Source organism: Barbus barbus (genome assembly GCF_936440315.1).
Source record: "Barbus barbus genome assembly, chromosome: 50".
NCBI classification, from domain to species: Eukaryota; Metazoa; Chordata; class Actinopteri; order Cypriniformes; family Cyprinidae; genus Barbus; species Barbus barbus.
The window spans coordinates 10,591,504-10,618,210 of record NC_136728.1 but is presented as its reverse complement, the minus strand read 5'-3'; the positions used below and the strand labels follow the sequence as shown (position 1 = coordinate 10,618,210).

The following is a 26,707-nucleotide window of genomic DNA, read 5'->3' as shown; positions in this document are numbered from 1 at the left end:
GGAAAAATTTGTTTTTTTCTTGTAACTTATTTCAAAAAGTGAAACTTTCATATAGGCCTATTCTAGATTCTTTACATGTAAAGTAAAACATTTAAAAAAAAATTTGTTTTATTTTGATGATTAGAGCTTACAGCTCATGAAAGTCAAAAATCCAGTATCTCAAAATATTAGAATGTTTCCTAAGATCAATCAAAAAAAGGATTTGCAAAACAGAAAAGTTCAAGTTGTGTAAAGTTATACATAAAGTATGTGCATTTATGCACTCAATACTTGGTCGGGGCTCCTTTAGCACAAATCCCAGCATCAGTGAAGAATGGCATGGAAGCGATCTGCCTGTGGCACTGCTGAGGCACTATTGAGCCTTCAGCTCGTCTGGATTGTTGGATCGACTATTTTTCATCTTTCTCTTGAAAATATCCCATAGATTCTATATGGGGTTCAGGTCAGGCATGTTGGCTGGCCAATCAAGCACAGTAATATCATGGTCAGCAAACCACTTGGAAGTGGTTTTGGCACTGTGGGCAGGTGCAAAAGTCCTGCTGGAAAAGGAAATCAGCATCTCCATAAAGCTTGTCAGCAGATGGAAGCATAAAGTGGTCTAAATCTCCTGGTAGACGGCTGCATTGACTTTGGACTTGATAAAACACAATGGACCAACACCAGCAGACGTCACGACACCCCAAATCATCACTGACTTCAGAAACTTCACACTGGACTTCAAGCAGCTTTGATTCTGTGCCTCTCCAGTCTTCCTCCAGACCTTGATTTCCAAATGAAATGCAAAATTTACTTTCATCTGAAAAGAGGACTTTGGACCACTGAGCAACAGTCCAGTTCTTTTTCTCCGTAGCCCAGGAAAGATGCTTCTGACGATGTTTCTGTTTCAAAAGTGGCTTGGTAGCCATTTTCCTGAAGACGTCCGAGCGTGGTGACTCTTGATGCACTGACTCCAGCTTCAGTCCACTCCTTGTGAAGCTCTCCCAAGTGTTTAAATCGGCTTTGCTTGACAGTATTCTCAAGCTTGCGATCATACCTGTTGCTTGTGCACCTTTTCCTACCCAATTTCTTCCTTCCGGTCAACTTTGCATTTAATATGCTTTGATACAGCACTCTGTGAATAGCCACCCTTTTCAGCAGTGTTGGGGAAAGTTACTTTTAAGTGAAAGTCGAAAGTGAAAGTGAAAGTCGTGACGTATTGTCAAGTATGGTGACCCATACTCGAAATTGGTGCTCTGCGTTTAACCCATCCAAGTGCACACACACAGCAGTGAGTAGTGAACAAATGCACACACACACACACACACCGTGAACACACACCCGGAGCAGTGGGCAGCCATGCTGCGGCGCCCGGGGAGCAATTGGGGGTTCGGTGCCTTGCTCAAGGGCACCTCAGTCGTGGTATTGAGGGTGGAGAGAGCACTGGACATTCACTCCCCCCACCTACAATCCCTGCCGGCCGGGGACTCGAACCCGCAACCTTTCGATTACGAGTCAGACTCTCTAACCATTAGGCCACAACTTCCCCAAAAAGGGGAAGGGGGAAAGGGACGTTCTCTGCATTTAACCCATCCAGGTACACCTGGAGCAGCGGGCAGCCATCAATGCGGCGCCCGGGGAGCAGTTGAGGGGTTCGGTGCCTTGCTCAAGGGTCTCACCTCAGTCGTGGTTGCCGGACCTGAGACTCGAACCCACGACCTTCGGGTTACAAGTCCAACTCTCTATCCATTAGGCCACGACTGCCCCCTAGTAAAAAGTAATGCATTACAATTACGTTACTCCCTAAAAAAGTAACTAATTACGTTACTTAGCTACTTTTTATGGAAAGTAATGCGTTACGTTACTTTTGCGTTACTTTTTAAATATGAGCAGGGCTTGATTGTTTTAATTTACATTAATACAAATGTAAAAGCCCTGTATCTTGTGAAGGAAAAGTAAAACTCAGGATAAGAAGGTTTAACACTCTTCGGCAATAAAAAAACAATGAAGCACAATTGTTAGTTTATCTAAAGTCATTTTTGCTTATTAGTATGATTGAACTGGATCATCAAAGGTCAGCAGCAAAGACATTGGTTAATAAAATGGGATTAGATACATTTGTGTTGTTTAACATATTTGATTATTGCAGTTTGCGTCATATTCTGAGTTTGCATTTCACTGTTTTAATTCATTTTGATGAATACTAAATCAGTTTTTTGCGTGGGATGAATTCATGCACATTCACATTTAGTATATAACTACAGTAACAGCATGCTCACACAGCGCACTGTCAGTCAATAAATGGGGAAAAAGTAACTGGCGTTACTTTTTTGAAAAAGTAACTCAGATATTTTCATGTTAATTAAAACGTAATGAGTTACTTTACTAGTTACTTGAAAAAAGTAATATTATTACGTAACTCGCGTTACTTGTAATGCGTTACCCCCAACACTGCTTTTCAGTAATGACCTTCTGTGACTTACACTCTTTATGTCAATGATTGTCTTCTGGATCATTGCCAAGTCAGCAGTCTTCTCCATTATTGTGGTTTCAAAGAACAAGAGATACCTGGAATTTATACTGTATGGATGGTCTCAAATTAAACTGAAATGTAAATATTCTAATATTTTGAGATATTAGCTGTAATCTCTTATCAAAAAAAAAAAACAAAAAAAAAAAAACTTTTGAAATATTTTACTTTACATATAATGAAGCTAGAATATATGAAAATTTAACTTTTTGAAATAAGTTACAAGAAAAAAATTAAATTTTTCCCACCCCCACACACACACACACACACGTTGGTTTTTGTGGTTTATGGGGACTCTCCATAGGCGTAAAGGTTTTTATACTGAACAAACTGTGTGCTATTGCCCTACACCAACCCTACACCTAAACTTAGCCCTCACAGGAGACTTTGTGCATTTTTAGATTTTCAAAAAAAACACCATTTAGTATGTTTTTTAAGCCTTTTGAATTACGGGGACATAGGCAGTGTCCTCATAAACCACCTTCATATTGTAATACCTCTGTCATACCCATGTCATTATACAAATTTGTGTTCTCACATGCACACAAAGAAGAAAGAAAACTTGCAAAATTACAGTATTACAAAGTTACATGGTAGAATTTAGAGTTTTTACGGCTACTGGAAGAAAGCTATTCTGAAATCTGGTAGTTCTTGTTTTAACCAGACTATAACGCCTTCCAGAAGGTAAAAGTCAGATATTAAATATTATTAACATTTAAAATAACTGTTTTCTTTTTGGATTTATTTTAAAATGTAATTGAATGTAAATGTAAAATGAAAAGGCAGAATTTTCAGCATCATTACATCAGTCTTCCGTGTCACCTGATCCTTCAGAAATCATTCTAATATGCTGGTTTGCTCCTGCTCATGAAACATTTATTATTAATAACACTGCTGAAAATAGTTTATAACAGTTTATGCTGCTTTATATTTTTGTAGAAGGTTTTTTAAAGGTAATAAATAGAAAATAGAAAAAAAAAATTTGTAACCGTAAATTACATAAAAAATAATATAAAAACAATAAATGTAACAAAGTATTTACTGTCATTTTTGATCAATTGAATGTGTTCCTGCTGAATAAAGGTAATAATTTCCTTCAAATAAATGTTTAAATGGTACTGTATATATAAATGTCAAAGGTTACTGAATTTTAATTAAACACAATTTTCTTTTTTTCTCTGGAAGACCTTGTAAGTGCTGAATCAAACACAATAAGAGCAGAAACATGTATTAAGAAAGCAAACGGGGTACATTTTGATTTCACGTCATTTTCGTCTAGCAGATTCATCTCTCATGTGCCTCACCCTGCTCTGAAACTTCTTGTAGTTTTAAGTATTCATTCGCTTAGCTGTGTCTCACACAAGAGTGCAACTAATGAACTATTATGACAACGAGCAGCTAAATTATCCATGGTGTTCAGGGCAGACCTGCCAAGTGCCAGCTGTCAGGTTCCTCTAACAATAATCCCTCACCAGCACATACAGTGAGAGACTGCCAATCATGCTGGTGCCACACAACGGCCTTTTTTTCTCCAAAGACGTCTATTTTTGCTTGTCCCTCCACTGAGCCACAATCCTATATTTTTAATTCAGGCTACACACGGAGAGTTTGGCACCTGCCACGAGGATCTCAAAGGTGTGTAAAGTGGAGCATCTAACAGTTTCTTCTTAAAAACGGGCAGATGGAAGAATCTAGGACTAGTGCACGGTGATCAAAAGAAAGCGTTGAGTTCAGTTTTCATCAAAGGCTGCTTTCATATTCCGAGTCGAGAACATTTTGCACCATTTTCCATGTGCTACGGACAGAAATAAAACCGTGAGCGATAAAAAACCAAGGTTGGCACAGCAGGTGTGCAACATAGATGGATTTTTTTGTAGCCGCGTCCAATTAAAGATGTGTTTCTAGAGTTGAAAGCAAATGTCTGGGAAATATTAGGTGACCATTGCACACAGCTGTGGAACGGAGCACGGTGGTCTCATGCCAGCAGAATCAATTTATCATATGCTTTGCATTTATAACTTCTCTAACCCATTTATCCTGCGAGTAATACTGTCAAATATGGCACCTGCATAATGTAAAACTGTAGCCTGGTAGCTTTGTTTATGCATACCTGAGCGTAACCATTTTAATTGCACCAGTCATCAAATGTGTCCAAAAATGCTTAGTGAACTTGCTGCTTTGGGGTAATTTGAAACCGCAATGACAGATTTCCACTCTCGACAAGGCAATTTCCTTGATGCATGGGCCTATTTTAACAGTGTATTTCACAACACGGCACTGACAGACCGAATCTGATTAAATTATCTCAATGTCTACACCTGTAAGTATGATTTCAGCTGGAATGCTTGACCATTAGTCTGCATCACAGCAGCGGTGAGATTAATGATGTGCTGCAGACAGCTGTAGACGAGCAGACAAAAAAAGAACGAGGCTGACTCACGATATCCTATGGTAAAACTTTTTAAATCTGTTTATATGCAAAAGTCAAAGGTTCGCACACAACTGGCTGCTTTTAAACAGTCTTACATATAGGCTACACACACACAAACGTATTATTATTTTTCAATTAATATACATTTGAGCTATTTCATATTTAAGATGAGATTATTTGTACATATTTTTAAATAAAAAATAAAATTATCATCATATAAACACCTTTTGTACAAAATCTCAATGACAGGCTATATGGAATATATTCCATTGTATGACAACTTTACAAGTTCAAAAAATTTAACAGAAAATATATAATCCATTAAAATGAGGGTGAAACAAGAGTGTTTTATTATATATTCATATATGTGTGTGTGTGATTATTAAATGATTTAACCCTAAAAGGGGCACTGTATCCTGCGGGATACAAATATTTGAGAAGCTGTGGGGAGAATAAGTGAAAGTGTAGGGTGTTGAAAGGGTGTTTGTTGTGATTATTTAGATGAAGTGACTTTTGTTTCTACATTATTATTTTTTCTCGCTCACAGGAAGCATTTAAAACTGCATGACCGCCTGTAGTGGGAAATCTACTCACCCTCTGATAAAAATTGATCTACTTCACATATTTACACGTTGCTTACATTTTTTGTAATCTGTCTCTAAATGTTTGTATCTCAGGGGATACGTCGCCCTTTTAGGGGTATCAATCAAGATATAAAAACATGTAGACAGTGATTTTATGGCTTGTGTTTTAGAAAAACAGATCTTTTTGTAATCTTGACAAAACGCATATCGTTGGAAAGGTCTGACAGTCAAGGTTCCGTATTTGGTAACTGTTTTGTAATAGAAGTGATATTGTGATAGAAAATGATTGATTTGTGACAGAAAACTGCATCAAAATGCAGTTTGGGTGTAACCCAGTGGTTATTTTTGGTATAATGCCCAAACAAAATCTCACAGGAACCACAATTGTTGTGATATCAACTTCAAATTTGGAACACAACTTGGTTAGACATATGGCTTTGATTTCATAGAAATTTTAGAATTACTTATACTTATTTTATATAAAATACTATACTACATTATCTTTATTGTAAACTTAAACTTCTATGACTTTTTTATACTTTTTTTTTTTTTTAAATGCTTTCACTTCAGCAATAATCTGCTATGTGTCTTCATTAAAAAGAGACCAACCTTAGCTCTGTATTCCAAAGTGTTCAGGAATTACAACCATGTTGTAATAAGCATTGATAAACAAGTATTCTGTTTTCAGTGAATTTATACCCCAAAGAGCGATGTATCCTGTGGGATACAAACATTAAAATCAAAATAATCAAATTTGAAAAATGAAATTTTATTATTTGAGTTCTAATAACATGGAAAATAGAAATAAATTACTTTTCTGATGTCTCTTTATGGTTTTGCACTTTTTAGGGTTAAATTAAATGATTGAATATTTTAATTACAAGTGTGTGTGAGTATGTGTGTATATACACACACACACACTTGTGGTCGTCATACAATGGAAAATATTCCATATAGCCTGTCATTGAGATTATATGAGAGTGTGTTTTTTTTCTTTCAAAAATATAAAATATTCTATTAAATTATTTAAATTAAATGTTATTTAAAGATTTTAATAAAAAATTATAAAAATGTATATATACATATATGTATGTGTATGTATAATATATGATCTGTTATATTTAATATACACTAAGTCTAATATTCCTTTAATGGAAACAACTATTTTAAACCTCAAAGCCAATATAAATTGATGTTTTCACAAGTTACTGATTAGAAATTCTAAATAATCTTATTCATTAGGGCAGCTTCGCAAGGGCAAATTCGTTAATTAATTAACCCAGAAACTAAATTCAGCACTCATATGGGAGAATGACCTCTTTTTATATCAGTGTCTTCACCTACCTTTACATGAGATCTGTATGGCTAAAGTGAAAAGATACTGATCTTTACTCCTGAACTGAGTGACTGTGATGTGCAGCAAACAAGCAAAGGCTGTGTCTCAAAACATAATGAGCTGCCTGCCTAGCTGGCATAAACACATTTTGAACAAGCAACATTTTTGGGCATCACAGGCCTGTTTTGAATGCTTATGGCCATTTCTACAACTTAAAAGAAAGCGTATGTATATATACACACATGCTATTATAGCTACTGTATTACCTTTATATGACCTTTTGCATGTTTGTTTAATTTAGCAAGTGCTGTTCAGTTAAACATTCGGATATAAAAACTATTATTTCCCATCATTTTGTGTAAAAAATGTCTTACAACTGTTTAAATAGTTCCTGATAGACAACTTGGACTCGCTGGACATGGGAGGTCGAGTAAAGTGCACTGCATATAACTTAGTGGGGTACAGTATTCTGTGTAGTACACTACTACTGTAGTAATTTAGGTATTCTACGTAAATTGAGATACAGCCTGAGCTCTGACAAACCGACTGTACAAACAAAACAGTTACTACATTAGCAAATGTACAGTATGTCGTCGTCTTTCCCTCCATCTCTCGTTTCATTTTTGTGGTGTACTATACTAATTCAAACTAACTTACATCAGTAAATGCTCCAGTAGTTCAGCGTTTATGGCGACCACGCTGCATTGACAGGTCAACCGCTACTATAGACAAGGGCAAACAGTGGGCGTGTGATGAACTTCAAAACGGTGCATACAATTATAATACATAACCAAAAGTGAAGCATATACCCCTCAATACTAATGCGGACTAAATGCCGAGTATCGTTGATATCAGACGCGTGTTCATACACTCACCTAATGTCTTTATGTACGTGCTGTACGTCGCTCCGTTCAATACGACACCACGCTCGCTGCTTCCGGGTCCTAAAGCCCTCCCTCTCATTCATATCATTAGCTTGAGCATGTGTAGACTAGTGTATAATTACATTTCACATGTAATAATACAATAAGGAAATGTTTGGAAATTTAGATAAAGTATGTGTATAATTCTTTCAAAGTAAATAAACATTACTAAACTTGTTTTAAAAACAATAATAAAATATTTAAAATGTAAAATAAAATGCATACATACACACATACATAGCCTGCATATAAAATTGAAATAATTATTCAAAGTAATAGGCCTATTTTACATATTATGATTAATAAGGTAATATTTAAGATAAAAAATAAATAAATAAATGGAATGTGATATTTGAAATAAATTAGCTATATTTGATTTAGAAATTTGAAATATTTTTAGGACAGAAAAAAAAATACTATACATTGCATTAATTTTTAAATTTGACGAAAATGAGGCTGAGGTAGATGTCTGATCAAAAGGTTGTTACATGTCATTTTCATAATGTATTTTATATGTATGATTTTTTGTCACTAGAGATTTATTTGAAAAGTTTTATAACCATTAAAAATATATTCATAACCATTATATTAATAGTAATTAATATAATTAAAAATATTAATGTGAAAAATATTACAATCCCTTATACAGACTATGAATCTATCCATAGCATTGTTTTTAATCACAAATATAAAAATGGCATCTACAAAACATGGTTTTACTATGGTATTATGATAAAACTGTTTTTAACTAACGTGTGGCAGATGTACATTTTGGTTCTTTAAAGTTCAATGAAACTGAATGAAGTTTCCATCAAAATACTAGTCATGCATAATAAAATAAAATGAGAACTCTTGTCAAACAGTTAAAAAGCTGTGGTAACTGTTTAAACATGGTAAACATAGTAAAAGGTTGCTTACAGTCCTTGTAACTGGATCTCACGAGACGCCATAATATATATAACATCACAGTTTACATCAATCAACCTTTATTTGTTTGATGGTTAATATTCAACATTTACAAATAAAAACTTTAGTTGCAACATTCAAAGCTATGAACTGGTTACATTTTCATATAAACACCTTTTGTACAAAATCTGTAACACAGGCTATATGGAATACTTTCATCCCATTGTATGATATAAAGTACAACTTTACAAGTTCAAAAAATTGAACAGAAAGAGTATAATCCATAAAAAGGAGAGTGAAAGGAGAAAACAGGACAGAAGAAATACAGGCGTGACTAGAGTTGACCATTGGCAATCTATCGAAATTACAAAACGTGATTGCCGAAAATAAGCAAATCTCATAACATGGCAATATGAGAACATAGCTGCAAAGCCGTTAATAAAATAGGTAACAAACGAATCGGTTACGGTGCCCATCTTTAAGTATTTTATAATCATTCCAACGTTAGTTCGATTCTTCACACTTCAAATATTTTAGGTTGCCAAAAAAATACAGCACTTTGAACTTTTTATTTATCTACAAAAATGCAATAATAGAATAAAATCGCAGGGGATATTTTTGCCAAGAACTATTATTTTTTTTAATCAAGTACAGACCATTTCAATTGTCTATATATGATCAATAATGTAAACTGACAGCCGAGATTCACAAAGTTTTAAAATTGCATTTTAATGACTATCAAACATTTAGTATCCGATATTTATTAAAATAACGGCGGGCTTTTAAGCTGGCAGTGAAAAAGCTGTTTGTTACTATCAATTTTACATCAGTATGTGGAAATTTTTCTTTCGTAGGAAGGGATGTAGCAACACACATGGTAATTCGTAACTATTTTGCGTTTCGACAAATTGGTGGCTAATTGATATGAATTCGTACAATTTGCTTACGCTCAGTTATGTTCAGGCGTGGACCTTCATGCTTACTTTTTCCGAAAAACATACGATTTCATAAGATTAACATCGTATGAATTCGAACGAAATCACCACTTTGTAATATAGTTACGTTTTCCTGTGAGATCGGGTTTGTATTTTCTTTGAAATGAAACTTCGTAAATGTCTAAAATCAGCTGTTTTGTTAAACACTTGACCACATTGGCTTCGTTAGCAAGAAAAACTAATATTTGAATGTTGTTAGCATGTTCCATGGTAAAAAATAAATACAAATAAAATACACATAAAATGAGAAAATACTTTTTTTTTTTTTTTAAATGGAAATGCGATGTAAAAAAATACTAAAAAAAAATTTTTTTAGAAGAAAACAAATACTGAAAGAATAAAAAAGGTAAAACAGCATAAATGAACATCAATTCCACACGGCATTTCCTAAATTTTGTTTATCGTCTACAACCTAGAGTCCAAATAAGATCCCAAATTGAATTTCTGACCGTAATGCGAAAAGTTCTGTCAGATTTAACATTCAAAGGAGAAAGAAAAACAGATTTGATCTAGCCAATATTGTTTGGAAGTGACTGCGGCGACACAACCTGATTTGGGATCAGGCTGCTGGGAAAAGTCATCTCAGAACTAGATGATGTTTGTTTCTATCGCTCTCTGCAAACTACAATGGTTATATTGCTTTGTACTGCTCATGCCCCATGCAGTCTTGATCTACGCCTCTGCACATGGTTTACGAAGCACATTGTTGAGCACTAGCGGTCACGCTAACTTCAGTTAAGCTTTCCTAACTACTCTCACTGACAAAGAAGTTAATACTGTTTGCATCTTTGGCACAATACTCGGAGACCACACAATTTCATCACATTGGCACATTTAAACGGTCAGGCAGTTTCGGTAGATACGAGGCTACATTAGAAAAAACCAAACACTAAGAAATATGTAGCACCTTTTAGCCATTCCAGAAAGTACAAAGCGGTTAAAACGGGACGCAGGTCTAGCTGTACGCCTCGGTTTGTGCAAAACCAAAAAAAAAAAACTGCTGTAGTGTGGAAAGAAAAGCTGTACAACACTGATTTTGTACTTCTATCAAAAATACCTTGCTAGCAATATGTTTCAGAGCACTCTAAATGGGATATGGACCTGCCAGATCTTCAGATTTTGCTGTAAATTACATGCCATTTCAAAGCGTACATAATCTCTTCATGGCTTTTCTAGTACATTTCATTTCTAGCCGTAACTGCATATCAGAAGGACTGTGCCGAGATGGCCGGTTCAGTTCATCGATGAAGAACAATTCTGAGCTGCGCTTTAGACTGGGTCTAAAGAGCCGATCCACTAAATAGTCACTAAACCATCAAATATGCAGCTTTAAAATGAAATTAAGATGATCTACTTAATATCAACGAACAAAAAAGGGAAAACATTCATCACGGGAGCATTCCGTTTCACTTTCATTTCGATTTTAGAATACAAATCGCTCAATTAAAAATCAAAACGTATGGAGGACCGAGAGTGGCATATGATAATAAATAAATCTTTTGTCAATAAATAAATAAAAAAAATCATGAAATGTGTATGACAATAAATACATAGTCCAAATTCCAATAAATTTACTCATGTATTAACATTATTTAATAAATTAAAATAATTACATTATTTTATAAATGAAATTGCTTATTTGATAAATAAATACAATTATAAAATATTATATATAACATTTAAACAAATAAATCAATAAAGCATGAATGAAATGTGTCAAATAAATCAATTCTATTTTGCAAAAAACTTTGATGTATTAATGTTGACAATTTATTTATTGACACAATATTTGAAATGTGTCGATATATAAATAATTTTTAAATTATGTTTTGTATCGGACTATGATAGATTTATTAACATTTATTTATTGATTTACTTAATTGACACCTCTTGATTTATTTATTAACATACTTATTTATTGAATTTTTTAATATGATTTAAATTATTTATATAGTATAAATAAAGCATGAAATGTGTCAATAAATAAATGACTTTCAAATTAAATGTTTGCTTGTTTGCTTTGGACTTTGACATATTTATTGACATATTTTGCTTTATTTATTGACATATGCTTACTAATTTAGTAAAATTAGTAAGATTTGAAAGATTTATTTATATGCCACTCCCTATCCTCCAAAAAAATGCACCTCCTTGCATTTGAAAACATTGCCAATTATGATACATAACCTACAGCTATTTTACAGTAAACGGCTGCAAAAAATGCAATGTAGTCCAAGTTACCGCTGACGCGCTACAGCTGAGAGACCTTCCTGGGTGTGGGCCGGTGACGGGGCTCTGAATTAATGCGCTGCACGCGGTTCAGCTGGGGTTTGCCGGTCAGGCTGGGGTTGTCGGAACTGGGCGGCACTGACAGACTGTGTGGCAGCGGTGTGGCTCGCCGAGGATTGTTCCGCTCGTAGACGCTGTAGGGTGGAGGAGTCTTGCTGCCCCGGCGAATGGGCATGTCTGCAGGGACGGCGGGAGGTAGAGGAGGGTCGGGCAGCGGGAGGTCGATCCCGCACGTTTCGGAGACGCTGCAGCGGCTGAGGGACGAGATCCCGCTGCTGTAGCTGCCAGAGCGGGCGGGGGAGTGAGACACCAGGCTCCCCATCGGCAAGCCATCGGTCGGGGAGGGAGTGAGGGGCGGGACCATTGACTGCAGAGCAAAACCAAGGACAAACTTCATTAGATATACACCAACTTATCACCAACTAGTAACACAGAGGGACTTAAGCATAAACCAGTCACCTTCTGAGGGGAACGGGCATTTGGCATGGGAGACAGAGACCTCACGTTCTTGCACAGAGATCCTGTTCAACACACACACACACACACACACACACAGAGGAACAAAAGGACGTGTCATTGAGCTGTACATAACCGATAGAAGTGTAACGGCTGTTATCTGACAGCAGAAAGCTGCAGTACCTGTTTCAGGTGTGGGGAGATTGGGTTCACAGCGTGGTAATGCTGTATCCACTGGTATTTGGAACGGAATCATCCTCTGCAAAAGATAGAAAAGATAGAAATCCCAGTCAATCTGCTACTCCTGCTATACTGTGGACATTTATTGAACACTGTAAGATAAAATGGACTTAATTTTAGTCATCATTGTCACATATTCATCAGTGCACATTACTCTAAAGAATTGTTTTTATTTAATTTATTATACTTATTCTTTTTTTAATTTACGGAGAATTTATTATTGTTTTTTAAATACTCAGTATTTATAGTTTCAATTATTATTTATACTATTTACAGACAGTAAATTATACATACTGTAATAATATATGACAATGAAATTGCATATTTTTTATATTATATAATGCATATAGTAATTATTAAAAAATATTTTCAGTATTTATTTCTGCTGGTGTAACGTAAGCAGGAAAAAACTTTATATTTAATACATTATATTTAATAATATTTATAAAAAGATATATACCACCATATACCAAATGTTTGGGGTCAGCAGGATTTTTGTGAAGAAATTACTATGATTCAGTAACGATGCTAATGACACATTAAATTGATCAGAAGTGAGAAAGATTTCTATTTAAAATAAATGCTATTCTTTTGAATTTCTTTTCATCAAAGAATACTGCAGGGCTCCAAACTGCGACTAAAATGGTCGCATTTGCGACCAAAAATATTAATTTGCGAGTGAAGTTTTTGCTGAGGTCGCCACTGGCGACTATATATAATTTGCATGAAAGGACTTTTTTCCCGATTGTTTTGCGCTCACATCTTTTGTTATGTTCACGTATTAAACTTACATAAGAGGATGCGCATCAAAGTTTTACTGGAAAAGAGTTTCAAACAGTCCTCGTCTCTGCCGCACACAGTCTGCTGAACGCAGTGAGAGAGACCTGAAAGGGCCTGTTTACACCTGGTCACTTCATGCATTTTCTCTCATCGGATATCTATATGATTTGTTAAAACGTTTCCCCATTTACACTTGGCCACATAAATGTGTCATCGCAAAACGGATATAAATCCGTTCTTCAATTCCCGCTTCATATGCAAATATAACGGAGTTCACGTCAATGAAAGCAATGGATAATTTTATTAATTATCAGCTAATTTCAATATCAGAGACCGCAACAAGAGATCGCGCGGCATCGGCACTGGAAAGATAGGCTAGTCTCGCTACTTTTAATGAAGAAGATTGTGTGTTGAGCGTCTGCGACTTACTTTCAGGTTCATTCAGTTTGCGCGTCGCTTGCTGAAGAAATACTCCGCTACTCATCCGCGGTGATGCTTGTTGCATTGCGCTGTCATATCTGACTATAACATGCCATATAGCCTATAAAACGCTCTCACATGTCTATTATTTTAATATTATGGGAGGAGTAAAATTACCATATGTAGTTTCAACAACCAGATGCATTTACACTTGTCCGGTCGATCTTCTTATCGAGATCTTAGTCTATATGCTGTGTTCTGTTAATGCATGGACTTCCTGTTATTTGAAGCGCACTTGCCATCCAGTAATCGCAAAAAGCTTTGTGCTGTCTTACTTTTTAATAAACAAAGTATCAGCTTTAAAATGCTACGAAATTCAAATGATGCGGTTTGGGTGCTCTTTAATGTGGACCACAAGCGCACACTGTCGGTAATATAAACACCAGCACCCCGCGTCCACACGGTCCGTGTATGCGTCCGGATCGCGTGAGCGGAGAGTATCGCACTTAATGCTCAGGCGCGATCTCTTTAGCACCTCAGTCAATAAGAAAGCCTATAGTAGCTACAACTTACTGAAATGTTTTATGTAAAAGCTCATTCAGTGTTTCAAACTGAGGAAATGTATAAAGCTTGTAAACATTGCATTGTAATACATTTACCTCAGAATAACCACTCAGTGTCCATAAACTCATCAGCCAGCTAGAAAAATAACTATAAAGAGGAGCGTTTTGCTATATTTATGCGCTGTTGCATATTAATATTTTTACTTATTCTGTTGTACATGATTCAACTCCTCCTATAAAATTGCATTTTACTAATGAAGAAAAACAGACTGAATGTGTGAAAGACGTGACAACATTTATAGGATGCACTGCACTCAGTTGCCAAGTGATGCTTATGGTCCATGATATTGGTACAGATTCTGTGTAACGAACAATTCTTTGTGGCTGTATATTTCAAGTTGTAAAAGACATTTAATTCACACTTTAAGTGAACCTTAGTCCCCCAGTCGACCTGATCATCTACAAGATGGATTAAAATGCTGATAAAGCCTAGAAAAGATAAGACAAACACATGACAAAATGATTGAAATGTTAAAATAGGGGGGAAAAATAAAATGATAATAATAAAATAAACCACTTTTATTCTGTGGCACCTAAAAAAATAATTTGGCGCCTAAGTTTTTCTTTTATAGGAGCCAATGGCTCCTTACTCGATTTTTTTGTCTGGAGCCCTGTACTGAAAAAAATGTATCACAGTTTAAACAAAAATATTAAGCAGAACCTATTTTCCATGTTGTTAATGTTGCAGCAAATCAGCATATTAGAATGATTTCTGAATTATCATGTGACACTGAAGACTGGAGTAATGATGCTTTGCCATCACAGGAAAAAAAAATTACATTTTAAAATATTTTCAAACAGAAAACATTTTTTTTGTAATAATATTTCATAATGTTTTCTGTATTTTTGAGCAAATAAAAGCTGCCTTGGTGGGCATGAGAGTCTTCTTTCATTAACATAAAAAATACTTAACTACCTCAAACTACATAAACATATTTTCCAAAAATATATGAAAAAAAGGAGTGCTGTCAAATGATTAATCGCGATTAATCGCATTCCAAAATAAACGTTTTTGTTTACATAATATATGTGTGTGTACTGTGTATATTTATTATGTATATATAAATACAAACACATGCATGTATACATTTAAGAAAAACATGTTATGTTTATATATTAAATATATTTATGTATAATATAAAAATAAGAATATAAATATATAAATGTATATGCATGTAAATATTTAAAAAAAATATATACTCTATGTGTGTGTATTTATATATACATAATAAATAAACACAGTACACATACATATCATATTATGTAAACAAAAACTTTCATTTTGGATGCGATTAATAACGATTAATTGTTTGACAGCACTAAAAAAAAAAAAAGGTTTCTAAACAATACAGTATAGGAGTTGTTGGTTGCTAGGTGGTTACTAACGTCTTCTGGGTAATTACTTAAATCAAAGGGCCCACCTTTTTTTAACTTAAAAAAAAATATTATGGTTTCTAGATGTGGCTTGGGAGCCTCATTCAATGTAAGTTTATGAGAATTTAAAATTTCATAATACATTTTTGGTGGATAAAAATGAAGCCCCACCCTACATTATTTCCCACTTAAAATTCAGTTTGACATGTAATTGTTAAAGAGTGGCGGTGGAGCCGCTATGACCTGTGTGGGGTCCAGTGGGCTGGGGAAAATGCTGCTGCAGATTCTGTCCCGTGGAGAGAGGCAGGCGTTGTCTCTGGAGTGCTTGTGCTTGTCAGACGGCAGTGGAGAAGCTAATGAAGAGGAATAAAGGCACGTAGTGTGAGAGTTGAAAAGATAGGAAATAACAGAGGAAATGAGGCAATGCTGCAAAATGATGCCAATTATGTCGCGAGGCGTTGTAAGTACTGCTTGCTTTCGAGTGCCGGATTGCTTATAGTCTATTGAATTCACTCACCTCTATTGCTGGAGGGCGCAGAGCTGTTCACATTGTGTGAGCCAGAGTGATTTGAGCTCAGACTTGAGGTAGACGGACTGGGCTAGAAATAGACAACAGATATGCAATGTGATTTTTTGTTGTTGTTGTTGTTGTTCTTTTATGAAGTAAATAAGCAAAGATACATTAAAAATGACCATATAAATTATCATAATATAAATAACAAGTGTTAACTATATAAATAATGCTATTATATATAATTGTGTACAATGCCATCATATTGTAACATTTATTTTTAAATTGATTTTATCATTTTAAAGGGATGAATAAAAATATATTAAAAGAATATATATTCAAAATGAAATACTTAAATACATGTAATTTTGTGACTCAAAAACATAATGATGTTTATGTATTCTTTAATAATTCATTATTTTTGTTAAAAAAGGCATTTTAAACGTTTTTTTGGAAAAGAAAATTATGATGTATACACACGCTTTCAAGGAAAAACGTATACAGTGTATAAATTATCATTAAAAAAGATCCTAAAAAATAAACGTATAAATTATGTAAACAAATGTATTATATATTACATATATATATATATATATATATATATATATATTAGATAATTACTAATATTATTAATAATATTAAATAATTAAATAATATTTTTAAAACTGTTGGATGTCACCAATGATATTATTTTTATGATATTGCATTTTCTGGCACAAAAGAATGGGTTTTGCACTTTTTTTATTTAAACTTAAGGTGACAGCTAACAGCATTGAACAGAAAACTTAATCCTAAAAAATTAAATAAATAAAAAATGTAATTAATTAATTTAATTAATAGAATGGTTGTCTGAATCTGACAGTTAATAGCGTTAACTTTTAGTAACTTTTTAGTTCCCTAACACTGAAAGTATCTTTGAATTTCTCACTTGCATGTTGAAGACCTCATCCGAGCTCTCTGATTGGCCAGTGATGTTGCTCACTTCATTTGAGGCCTGTGATGACAGTGAGGATGAGGAATATCTGTTGACAGCTGGATAGCTGAGAGGACTGAAAGGGAATTGAAGACACAAGAGAAAGACAGGATAAATTTAGCAAACGTGTGGGTGCGTTGAAGCTGCCAATCTGTCAAACCTGATCCAAAACATAAGCTTTCCTAAATAGCATCTACTTGGCTGAGATTTCAACTGAGTTCAACTTTTTAAACTACAAACCTGCGTCTCGCCACGATTCGGCCTCCCTCTGGACTGATGGCATTAGGTACGGGGGTCCTGCATGTGCGCGGGCTGCCATTTGCAAAATGCAGAGGACTAACTCGCACATAAGCGGGAAACTCTTGTGGCTAAACAAAAAATTTATAGAAAGTGTTTCATGAAATTGTTAAAATTAACACAATTTTTAAAGGTCACATGTAATTTCAATGCCTCTAGAGGCACTAAGCAAAATTAACTTTTTAAACAGGTTTCTCAAACATTCATCTGCTATTGGTCAGACAAACTCAGTGGCCCTGCCCCAAACTCATGCCACCGATTGAGCTAATGTTACTATGGCCGACTGGTCGGGATTTCTGATTGGCTGTCTGTTTATCAACAGGAACTGTTCTGAAAGTGATTCCTGTTCTGAAGTGAGTTTTAAATATGGATATTTTTGTATATTTTTCTTACACAAATGCAGCGCTTCACTTTAGAAGGCATTTATTAAGCCGTGTGGAGAACATTTTATGATGGATGGATGCACTTTATTAGACTTCAAAATCTCGACCACCATTTACTGCCATTATAAAGCTTAGGAGAGCCAGGAAAAATTTGTATATAACTCTGACTGTTATTGGTCTGAAAGAATAGTCATAAAGTCATAAACACTGAGGATGTCTTGAGAGTGAGTAAATCATGGGGTTATTTTCCTTTTTGGGTGAACTTTCCCTTTAAATGTGCATATTAAATTGGGATGTTCATTTTAACATCTAAAAATGTGCACAATTCCACTTTAAGACCAGTGAATATGTATCTATATGTGCAAAAGTAAACATACTTGAATCCCCAGACTGGAGCGCATCACATGAAACTGATCGACAAGCTTTTTATGTAACGGCCTCATATCCTGTGGGACGAACTTCTCGTGCACGGCTAAACCAAATTCCAGAATATGGGCCTGCAAAAAGTCAGAGAGAAAATTGTATTATTCTTAGAACAAACTAAATATTTATATAAACATAAAAGAGGAAAATGTATAGAAATGTACTTTTTGTATAAATGTTGGCTTCATTTAGTTTTTGCTTCAAATTGTTTTGAATTTTCAAGACATTTTTACATCTAATAGCTTTAAAAGTATCATGTTTTGCAACCATCAAGTAAAAGGTAATAGCATTTTTTTTTTTAAACTAAAACTTTTCAATATTTTTCAAAGTAAAAGTATTTTTAACAAATATAATGAATAGTTAATACACAAAGAGACACATTATCAGATGTATTTTTAATATATATTTAAAAATATATTTTAATTAAACAGACAAAAAAATATCACTGACCCAAACAATTATTGTTTTTGTACCTGTTCAAACATCAGTTCCCTAAGACGAGTAATTTTCTCTCCATCCTCTGGATGATTTGCCATGTAATCTTTCGCAAAGAATGCCTGCGTGGGGAAGTACATAAAGAGACGCATGAATCATTTGTATTCAGGCTACTTTTTAAGAAAAGAAGAGTTAATAAGTAGGCCTAAACTCATACAGTGTGAAATCCAGCGCATGTCTCACAGGCATTTCAACGCAGTAAACTAACCTGCACTCCTACTCATTTCTTACAAACTATGATGCAGTATTACAAAGAGGCTTGGGGAACGTTTCCATGACTCTCCTTTAATATGTCATGCTAATTGTCATATGTAAGTGACATTTTGATCCAGCTTTCATAGCCCGGTGACTAGACCTGGAGCCCTGTGCTCTGTGGTAAACTCATCATCTGTGCAGAGAGGTGCATGCTGGGATTCAGGAGGACCCCTGCCGTTAGCTCTTCCCTTTTAATAGAGTTAGCTGAAGCTCACGCCCAACAAAAGCCCAGTGCTCAACATGCTGTTGCTTGGCAACTGTCAGAGATACACGGAGCAAACGGTCCAATGAATTGTGAGGATGTGGGCTAGTCATTAAACATCCAGCGAATGCTCTTTTGAGGGTTCCGCTGAAAACAACAGCTAGAAACTGGTCTTTCATCTTGCTAAAAGGAAGAAGGTGAAACTGGAGTGCGCTCAGACCAATAAATCACTTTACAGACTATTTATGTTGTCAAGGCTACGAGACATCAACAGAGTCAAAACATTTCGATCACAACAGTTCATAAAACGCCAAAAAACAGTTTAAAAAAATAAATAAATGACAAAAACTCAGAGGATGTATTTGTAATTGATAAATATGTAAACAATTTTTTTCTGTAATAGTGATTGAACACAAAATAATATTTGGCATTTGAATTCAATTAATATTGGGGAGTTAATAACAGCAGCATCGCCACTATTTTTTTTAACAAATCAGTCGCCTAAAATTTAAACTAAAATTATAATAAAATAAAAAAATCTCTTATATACTGCAATTACTCTATGCAATAAAATAAAATAAAATGAAATGAACTTTAGTGTAGCTACTTTTTATTAGCAGCTCAAGACCAAGATCATGAGACAACAATAAAATCCAGGCATTTGGATCAGAAGAGTTCAAAGATTTCAAATTTTCAATATTTATTTTGTCTACATAAAAACTATTTTCTCATTGCTACTAACTTGAACTAACCAGTCTAAAATATTGACTTTGATTAAAATGACTTATTTTCCTGGAAATAAAAATAAGATTTCCTACATTTTACATTAGTTATAGTCAACCCAAAGTCCACCTCTAATCTATCAGAAGCAGATTGACCCTGCTCTCCATCCAGTCCCATACCTCCTGGTATCGAGCCAGTCCTCCATTGACAGCGGCGTCGATGACTCCATTCAGGCACATAGTGAGAGGGTTGATGTTCAGCATCTGCCTCATCTGACACTGGGCAATCAGCGTCCTCAACTGCAGCGTCTTATTTTCAATCACCTCGCTGGCGTTCTCCAAGGGACTCATCTCCACCTGTATTGAAAGCAGACAGAGGTTATGATGTCTCCGTTTATGTTTATATGATTGTTTTGATGGTGGATGTGCAGTCTTGGGGGTAGTTAATTTAAATTCATGACATTGGTGAAGTGCTTGAAAAATCCTCGTCTGGTACGTGATAGGCAGTGTGATTTATCAAAGGCTGTAGTCTACAAGTGTCTTGTCAAAATGAGAATGACTCACCAGTTCCCTTTTCTCAACTTCAAACCACCGAGAGATGCCAGGTAGACTCTGAGCGAGGGTCAGTGTTGTCCGCTCAACCCACAGGCTCTACAGCACAACACAAACAGCATGAACATCACAAAACTGATTTTAAAAAATGAAATAATTTCATCATCTTGGTGCCCAAGACTTTAGCAACATCACAAAAAGAAAAGAACTGCAAAGAAAGAGTGAGAGATTTAGAAATAGATAGATAGATAGATAGATAGATAGATAGATAGATAGATAGATAGATAGATAGATAGATAGATAGATAGATAGATAGATAGATAGATAGATAGATAGATAGATAGATAGATAGATAGATAGATAGATAGATAGATAGATAGATAGATAGATAGACAAAGAAACATAACCTAAGTCTACAGCACCTTAAACTCGTTCTCTTTGTCTTTAGTTCCCTTGTGAAAAGGCCTGTCGTAGCGAAATCTCCAAATATGGTTGACTTTGTAGAAGCTCTTGATGTTGTTTGGGACTCCGTCTCTCTGCAGGACGTCCTGGTTTTCAGGGACAGGACTAACGGCATAGATCTGCAGATCTGAATCACGACCAGTTAAGGGACGTACAAAGCACATTCAGTCAGTTCACACAAACAAACAAGCAGACACTAATAATCTCATTCTCTCATTTCTTTCAAGTAAATCTCATAGTTATCTCATTTGTTTTTCTTTTTTTATGGGACACATCAGAGACAAAGGTGTCACTTATAAATTAAGCATAACTGAGACTTAAGTCTCCGAACTGTAATAGAGCAATAAATCCTTCCTCTGAAATAAGTTCGAGCTACTCATGAACTTGTGCCACAGATATACTCAGCTATCAGACCATTAGCAGCTGGTTGGACTCTGTGAAGAGAAGAGGTCACAGAGGAGCATGAACTCAGTTCAGATACCCATCTGATTAGAAACTGTATTGCTGGCTGCTAACCAACAGTTTACACATCTAACAGCTGCCCTATTAGCACTTCTCCGTTCTTTAATTGCCCTTATCCACACACCAGCCCTCATCTAAGAACCCTTGAGGAGCAATTTGGCAATCTTAAGAAATTAAATTAAACTGGGAATGTACCGTCCTGAATAAACAACTCCAGCTAATACAAGACAAATTGATATATATATATATATATATCATGTGTATATGTATATGTATATATATCATGATATATATATATCATGTGGCTTTCATAATGAACAAATATATATATATTTATTTATTTATTTTTTCCCCCAATTTATTCAAAACCATTTTGACTTTTTATGTGGCTTTCATAATGAACAAAAAAAAAAATACTGGAAAAAAATGAAACAAAAATTAAATAGACAGAAATGTGTTTCAGGATACACTGCGCGTCTGCTTGGTGGATGGTCTGGTCTGGCAGGTTGGCGTGCTGCATTGCAATGGCGTGAGGAAACTCGCTGAGCATCCGCTGCTGAAAGGCCTCCAGACGCTCGTAATCATTCCCTCGACACACAAACTCTTTATTCTGACCGCCGGCAACACACACAGACACAAGTAATGAGAAAAGTGGAAGAAACTGGACACAATATTGACTCTGTTTGAGGGACTAAATGAGAATAGAGTAAATCTTTCATAATTCCTAATTCCTTCTCATTTTCCCCTCCATTCCCATTACAATCATCCACAAATTGAACTGTGGAGTGAAAATACAAAGAATAGCAATTGGATAAAATGCAAATAGCTCAATAAAAAGCAAACGTTGCAGAAATGTTACAAATTATAGATGAGTCACAGTGAGAGCTGGAAGGAAAGTGCCCCCTAGAGGACAAGATGTTGAATTACAGAATAACATTTTAATAGAATAAGCCATATTTCGGCCAAAATAGAAAAATCCGTCTAAATACGAAAACAATGGATGAATAAGATAGCGATATCTGTAAAATATTTACCTAATATAATCAGCTTTTATTATTTTATATTATATACATTATTATAATATATGTATACAAACATATATAAATATAATACAAATATGCTTTTAAGAATTGTATACCCTTAAAAAGAAGGGGAACTTCTTTCCGTAGAAGCCGACTCTGAAGAACTCCGGCTCGAGCCGCTGCTGGTTCATTATTTTGTCATAGAAAGAGGCTTCCATCATCTATCAAACATGCAAATAAAACAGACCATTGAGCACAATGTAACACAAACAGCTGACAAATTACTGCCACAATCTGTGAAGCAATCGACTGTGTAACAGAATCAACAAAAAACAATCGGGGAGATTCAGTTTAACGGTTAAAGCCAAACGCCTCATTAGGATAACAATTGGCTGTAAGTGTAATGAACATATTAACAACTCAATTGAGTTCAAATAAGCACTATATTTACACCCACTGGGTGTTTGAACTGCCGACTAGTGTGCATGAAAATAAGTAAATAAATACTGTAAAACTACAAAGAAATTTAAAGGGGTCATGTGACATGATTTCCTTTGTCTTTGGGGTGTTACAAGCTGTTCGTGCATATATAAGATTCGTAAAGTCACAAATATTAAAAAGTCTCAAACCCAAGGAGATATTCTTTCTAAAAGTTAAGACTCGTCCACGCCTTCCTAAAGCGACTCATTCAAACACGCCCCCACATATCTACGTCACTGTGTGGGAAGATTTGCATAACACTGCACAAATGTTTATGCAAAGAAAGGTGGTGTAACTTTTATTTTCTCTGTAGTATTTTTGCCGCCGCCATGTCGAGGAGACGCTGTGTGTTTCCAAATATGGTTAGGGGCGTAACATTTCCATCACACGCTTGAGGTGTTCGGCCAATCACAACACACTGGATAGCTGGCCAATCAGAGCACACCTCACTGTTCAAAACGATGAGCTTTGTAAAAATCGACACGTTTCAGAAAAGCGGACAATAATATACAGTATGTGGAAAATAATGTTTTTGAACCTTAAACCGCATAAACACATTGCATTACACCAAATACACAAAATAATGTTCTTTTTAGCAACGTCATATGACCCCTTTAAAAAAAAAATAATAAAATACATATTATTTATCAAATATGTATTCAATAAATTAATACCAAAATAAATAAATATATACTTACCCACATACTGCATGGTCTGTAAAGAGGAAACACTTACCCTCATCTTGCTGAGGTTCCTGTAGTCATAATACGTTTCGTACTGATTGGCCAGCTCTCGACACAGTATGATGCAGTTTTCCCAGCACTGGAATGAATAGTTCAGTTTTTAAGGCTTAAATAACAGTAATACTTCAAACATAAAAGTATATATTTTTTAGCTATAAACAAGGACCCCTGCTCATCAAAACGGTTGCGTAATTGCAGCAGTAGGTTTCAGCCACAAGATGGCAGTATGTAGGAAGAAATTAACTTAGGTGTTGTCCATATTCACAGTTCAGTAGCTGGAAATCAGAAGTTGTCACAGTAAACCTCTGGTCTTTTACTTATGGTAGCTGCCCTGATCCTTCAACATCAAGCCTAATTAGTCACATAAATTATTTTAAGATGGGTGGGGTGCATCTTAAAAGGAGAGATGGACTCACTTTTCCTCTGTCAAAATTGTGTATGATGGTGAGATGAAGGCATTCCTTCCTCTGCCATTCGCTCTGCATGGGGTACGTGAGGAACTCTCTGAGAGGCCTTTCGGTCCACTCCAACAGCTCATCATACAGCAGGAGGGTGTAGGACGCCTCTGCAACACAGTCACAAAGATCATTAAAAAATTATCAGAAAATACTCATTTATAATATTCTAATAGGACAATATTTATTAGTATTATTCTTAAAATTCTTAATATTATATTAATATTACTCAAAATTAATTGGTGTAGAAATTACAGTAAAAAATGAAAATGATACAGATCAACACAAATATGTTATTACCGGTGTAATTTTGTGCCTTCAGGTGCAGCTCATAGAGCTTGTGAATATAACGGATGTACATTTCTTCTTTATTCAACTCGGTTTTGTAGAAGTTCTGAAAAGAACAGGAAGATGTGAGCAGAACATGCTTTTTTCTGTAATTTGCCTCAATAAATACCAAATAACTATAATAATAAAAGGTTAAATGTGTTCTATTTTATATCCAAAACTAACCAGAAGGTTGACTGTACATCCCATTGTCTTCCCATCAACCTCACCGATCTTCATGCAGTCCCTGTGAAGAGATGTTGAAGAGCATCTCTGAGCCTCATGCATGGAACATGAGTGTGTTTGTACTGTATACTGTATGGATGTGAGTGTGTCTGCTTCACCTGTAATCTAGTAATCTCTCCATTAGCCGTGTGACCGTAGCGATGTGGGAAACGCCACTTTCTCTCCAGGTCTCTCTCTCAATCTTCTTCAGGAGACTAAATCAGATATATTATAAGAACTAGTTAAAACAACAATACAAACTTAAAGTCAAATTCTAAATTGAAGACGTGATCACCCTTTTATTTTGTTACACCCATCTGTACAGTATATAGTGCATGGTATTTAATGAGGGTCTTACCTCGGATACGGACCAAACAGTGGAATTCTAGTGCAGAAAAATAGAAAAACTATTTCAAATATTTTCTTATATATTTTTTAAATTGAATATATACTTTGAAGTAATTCATAGTTTGTAATATTTTATTTTAATTTTTTTTATATACTAATTAAAAAAAGTATTAATTTCATAAAATAAAAATAAACCTACTGACCCCAAACTTTTGGACAATAGCATAGACTATTTTATATTTATATTTAATCATTTATAGCACATAAAGTTTGATATTTCTATAAATTTCTATAAATATAATTTATTTAAATTTCTCATTGCAGCTAAAAAACATGATTTAGGAAAGAATTACAACTCACATGTTGTTAAAGAGCTCTCTGTATGTCTCATCTCCTTTTCCCTCCGACATCAGGCCATCCAGTTTGTCTATTAATTTGGCCTCCACCTTTAAAAAACAAAACCTCAAAAAAATTAAATCCTCAAAATATCAGTTTTCATTCTTACAGCATGTTTTTGAATCCACTTACAGTATGATGTTAGTCAAGCTTTTTTATCATTATTTTTAAGGGATTTCTGCAAGACAGCGGAGTTACATTTAGAAAATACATTATATATCCATTGTAGTTCAACTTTAAATTTGCATGAGTAGCTCAAATTCTTGCTGGCAATCCTTTTCAAATTTTAATTCCATTCCAAAGCGACACGATTTTGGTAAGCAAGCTCGATTTCCTCTCATCCACAGCGTTTTACTCTGACGCCCGCACATAATTTACTGTGACATGAACATCGTGCTGCTCTCGTGCGTTCAAATATGTTTATGTCACTGTGATTTCAGCACCTGTTTGAAGTTGCCGCTCCGTTGCTGTTCGGAGTCCATCATATCGTGGAAAACGGGGATGAGGACGTTCCTCAGGTCCATCTGTGGTACCAGAGTCACCTCCATGAACGGACCAATCAGGGTGGGAATGAGATTTAACTTATAGTCACCTGGGAGACAAAACCATACATTGCTTTTACATATGCACCAGTCATGTGACTCCATAAGTGCTCAATGCAGAGTTGTGAAAGAGGACGAACCCAAATGCTGCCACATGCTGAAAATCTCACAGCCGATCATCACTCTCATGTCACCGTACCTTTAAAAACATTTAAAAAATCATATCACATCTGGATATTGTGGTAATTGCAACGGTTTTCCCATGGTGCAACTTGCTAATTGCTCACAATGTATAAGTACTAAATAACCCAGTATACAGTAAATCACTAAAACTGCTGCTACTAATAGTGCATCATTACGCATTTTACATCCTGAAATCCTTCAATCTCATTCCCAGGGGGATTCTGATCATACGAAGGAAAAGAACACGAAGGGCTCTCACTTCTCCAGGACTTTTTTCCTCTTGGAGGGCGGGAACATTTCCAGTTGGAGGCAAGGCTGGTTGATGAATATTATACAGAGATAAAAATAGGACTCCCATACCTACAGATAAAAAGAGAGCTAATTAA

The 26,707-nt window shown here is 35.1% G+C and overlaps 2 protein-coding genes across 3 annotated transcripts in view; both read right to left on the bottom strand.

The window, feature by feature from the left end:
* Positions 1-7,809, bottom strand: part of LOC306868026 (mitochondrial inner membrane protease subunit 2) — an 85,731-nt gene extending 77,922 nt beyond the window's left edge. The window contains exons 1-2 of one of the 2 annotated variants that reach the window (XM_079414000.1): positions 7,733-7,803; positions 7,515-7,579 (exon numbers count right to left, since the gene is read on the bottom strand). The gene's annotated coding sequence lies outside the window, so the exon portion shown is untranslated. Of the gene's footprint in view, positions 1-7,514; positions 7,580-7,732 lie in introns of both variants that reach the window. The other variant, XM_079413999.1, reaches the window with a different exon arrangement.
* A 4,123-nt stretch (positions 7,810-11,932) lies between these two features.
* LOC306867976 (dedicator of cytokinesis protein 4-like) overlaps positions 11,933-26,707 on the bottom strand; it is a gene marked incomplete at its 3' end in the record, with an annotated part of 67,566 nt that continues 52,791 nt past the window's right edge. Inside the window, exons 29-52 of the mRNA XM_079413946.1 lie at positions 26,581-26,681; positions 26,279-26,337; positions 26,040-26,188; positions 25,561-25,646; positions 25,211-25,237; positions 24,972-25,067; positions 24,814-24,874; positions 24,601-24,694; positions 24,262-24,410; positions 23,838-23,924; positions 22,739-22,843; positions 22,069-22,210; positions 21,099-21,265; positions 20,689-20,775; positions 20,305-20,481; positions 18,924-19,007; positions 18,405-18,524; positions 17,588-17,715; positions 17,303-17,423; positions 16,381-16,462; positions 16,107-16,216; positions 12,610-12,685; positions 12,430-12,491; positions 11,933-12,337 (exon numbers count right to left, since the gene is read on the bottom strand). Of these exons, the coding sequence (XP_079270072.1) occupies positions 11,933-12,337; positions 12,430-12,491; positions 12,610-12,685; positions 16,107-16,216; positions 16,381-16,462; positions 17,303-17,423; positions 17,588-17,715; positions 18,405-18,524; positions 18,924-19,007; positions 20,305-20,481; positions 20,689-20,775; positions 21,099-21,265; positions 22,069-22,210; positions 22,739-22,843; positions 23,838-23,924; positions 24,262-24,410; positions 24,601-24,694; positions 24,814-24,874; positions 24,972-25,067; positions 25,211-25,237; positions 25,561-25,646; positions 26,040-26,188; positions 26,279-26,337; positions 26,581-26,681 (2,775 nt within the window). The remainder of the gene's footprint in view (positions 12,338-12,429; positions 12,492-12,609; positions 12,686-16,106; positions 16,217-16,380; positions 16,463-17,302; positions 17,424-17,587; positions 17,716-18,404; positions 18,525-18,923; positions 19,008-20,304; positions 20,482-20,688; positions 20,776-21,098; positions 21,266-22,068; positions 22,211-22,738; positions 22,844-23,837; positions 23,925-24,261; positions 24,411-24,600; positions 24,695-24,813; positions 24,875-24,971; positions 25,068-25,210; positions 25,238-25,560; positions 25,647-26,039; positions 26,189-26,278; positions 26,338-26,580; positions 26,682-26,707) is intronic.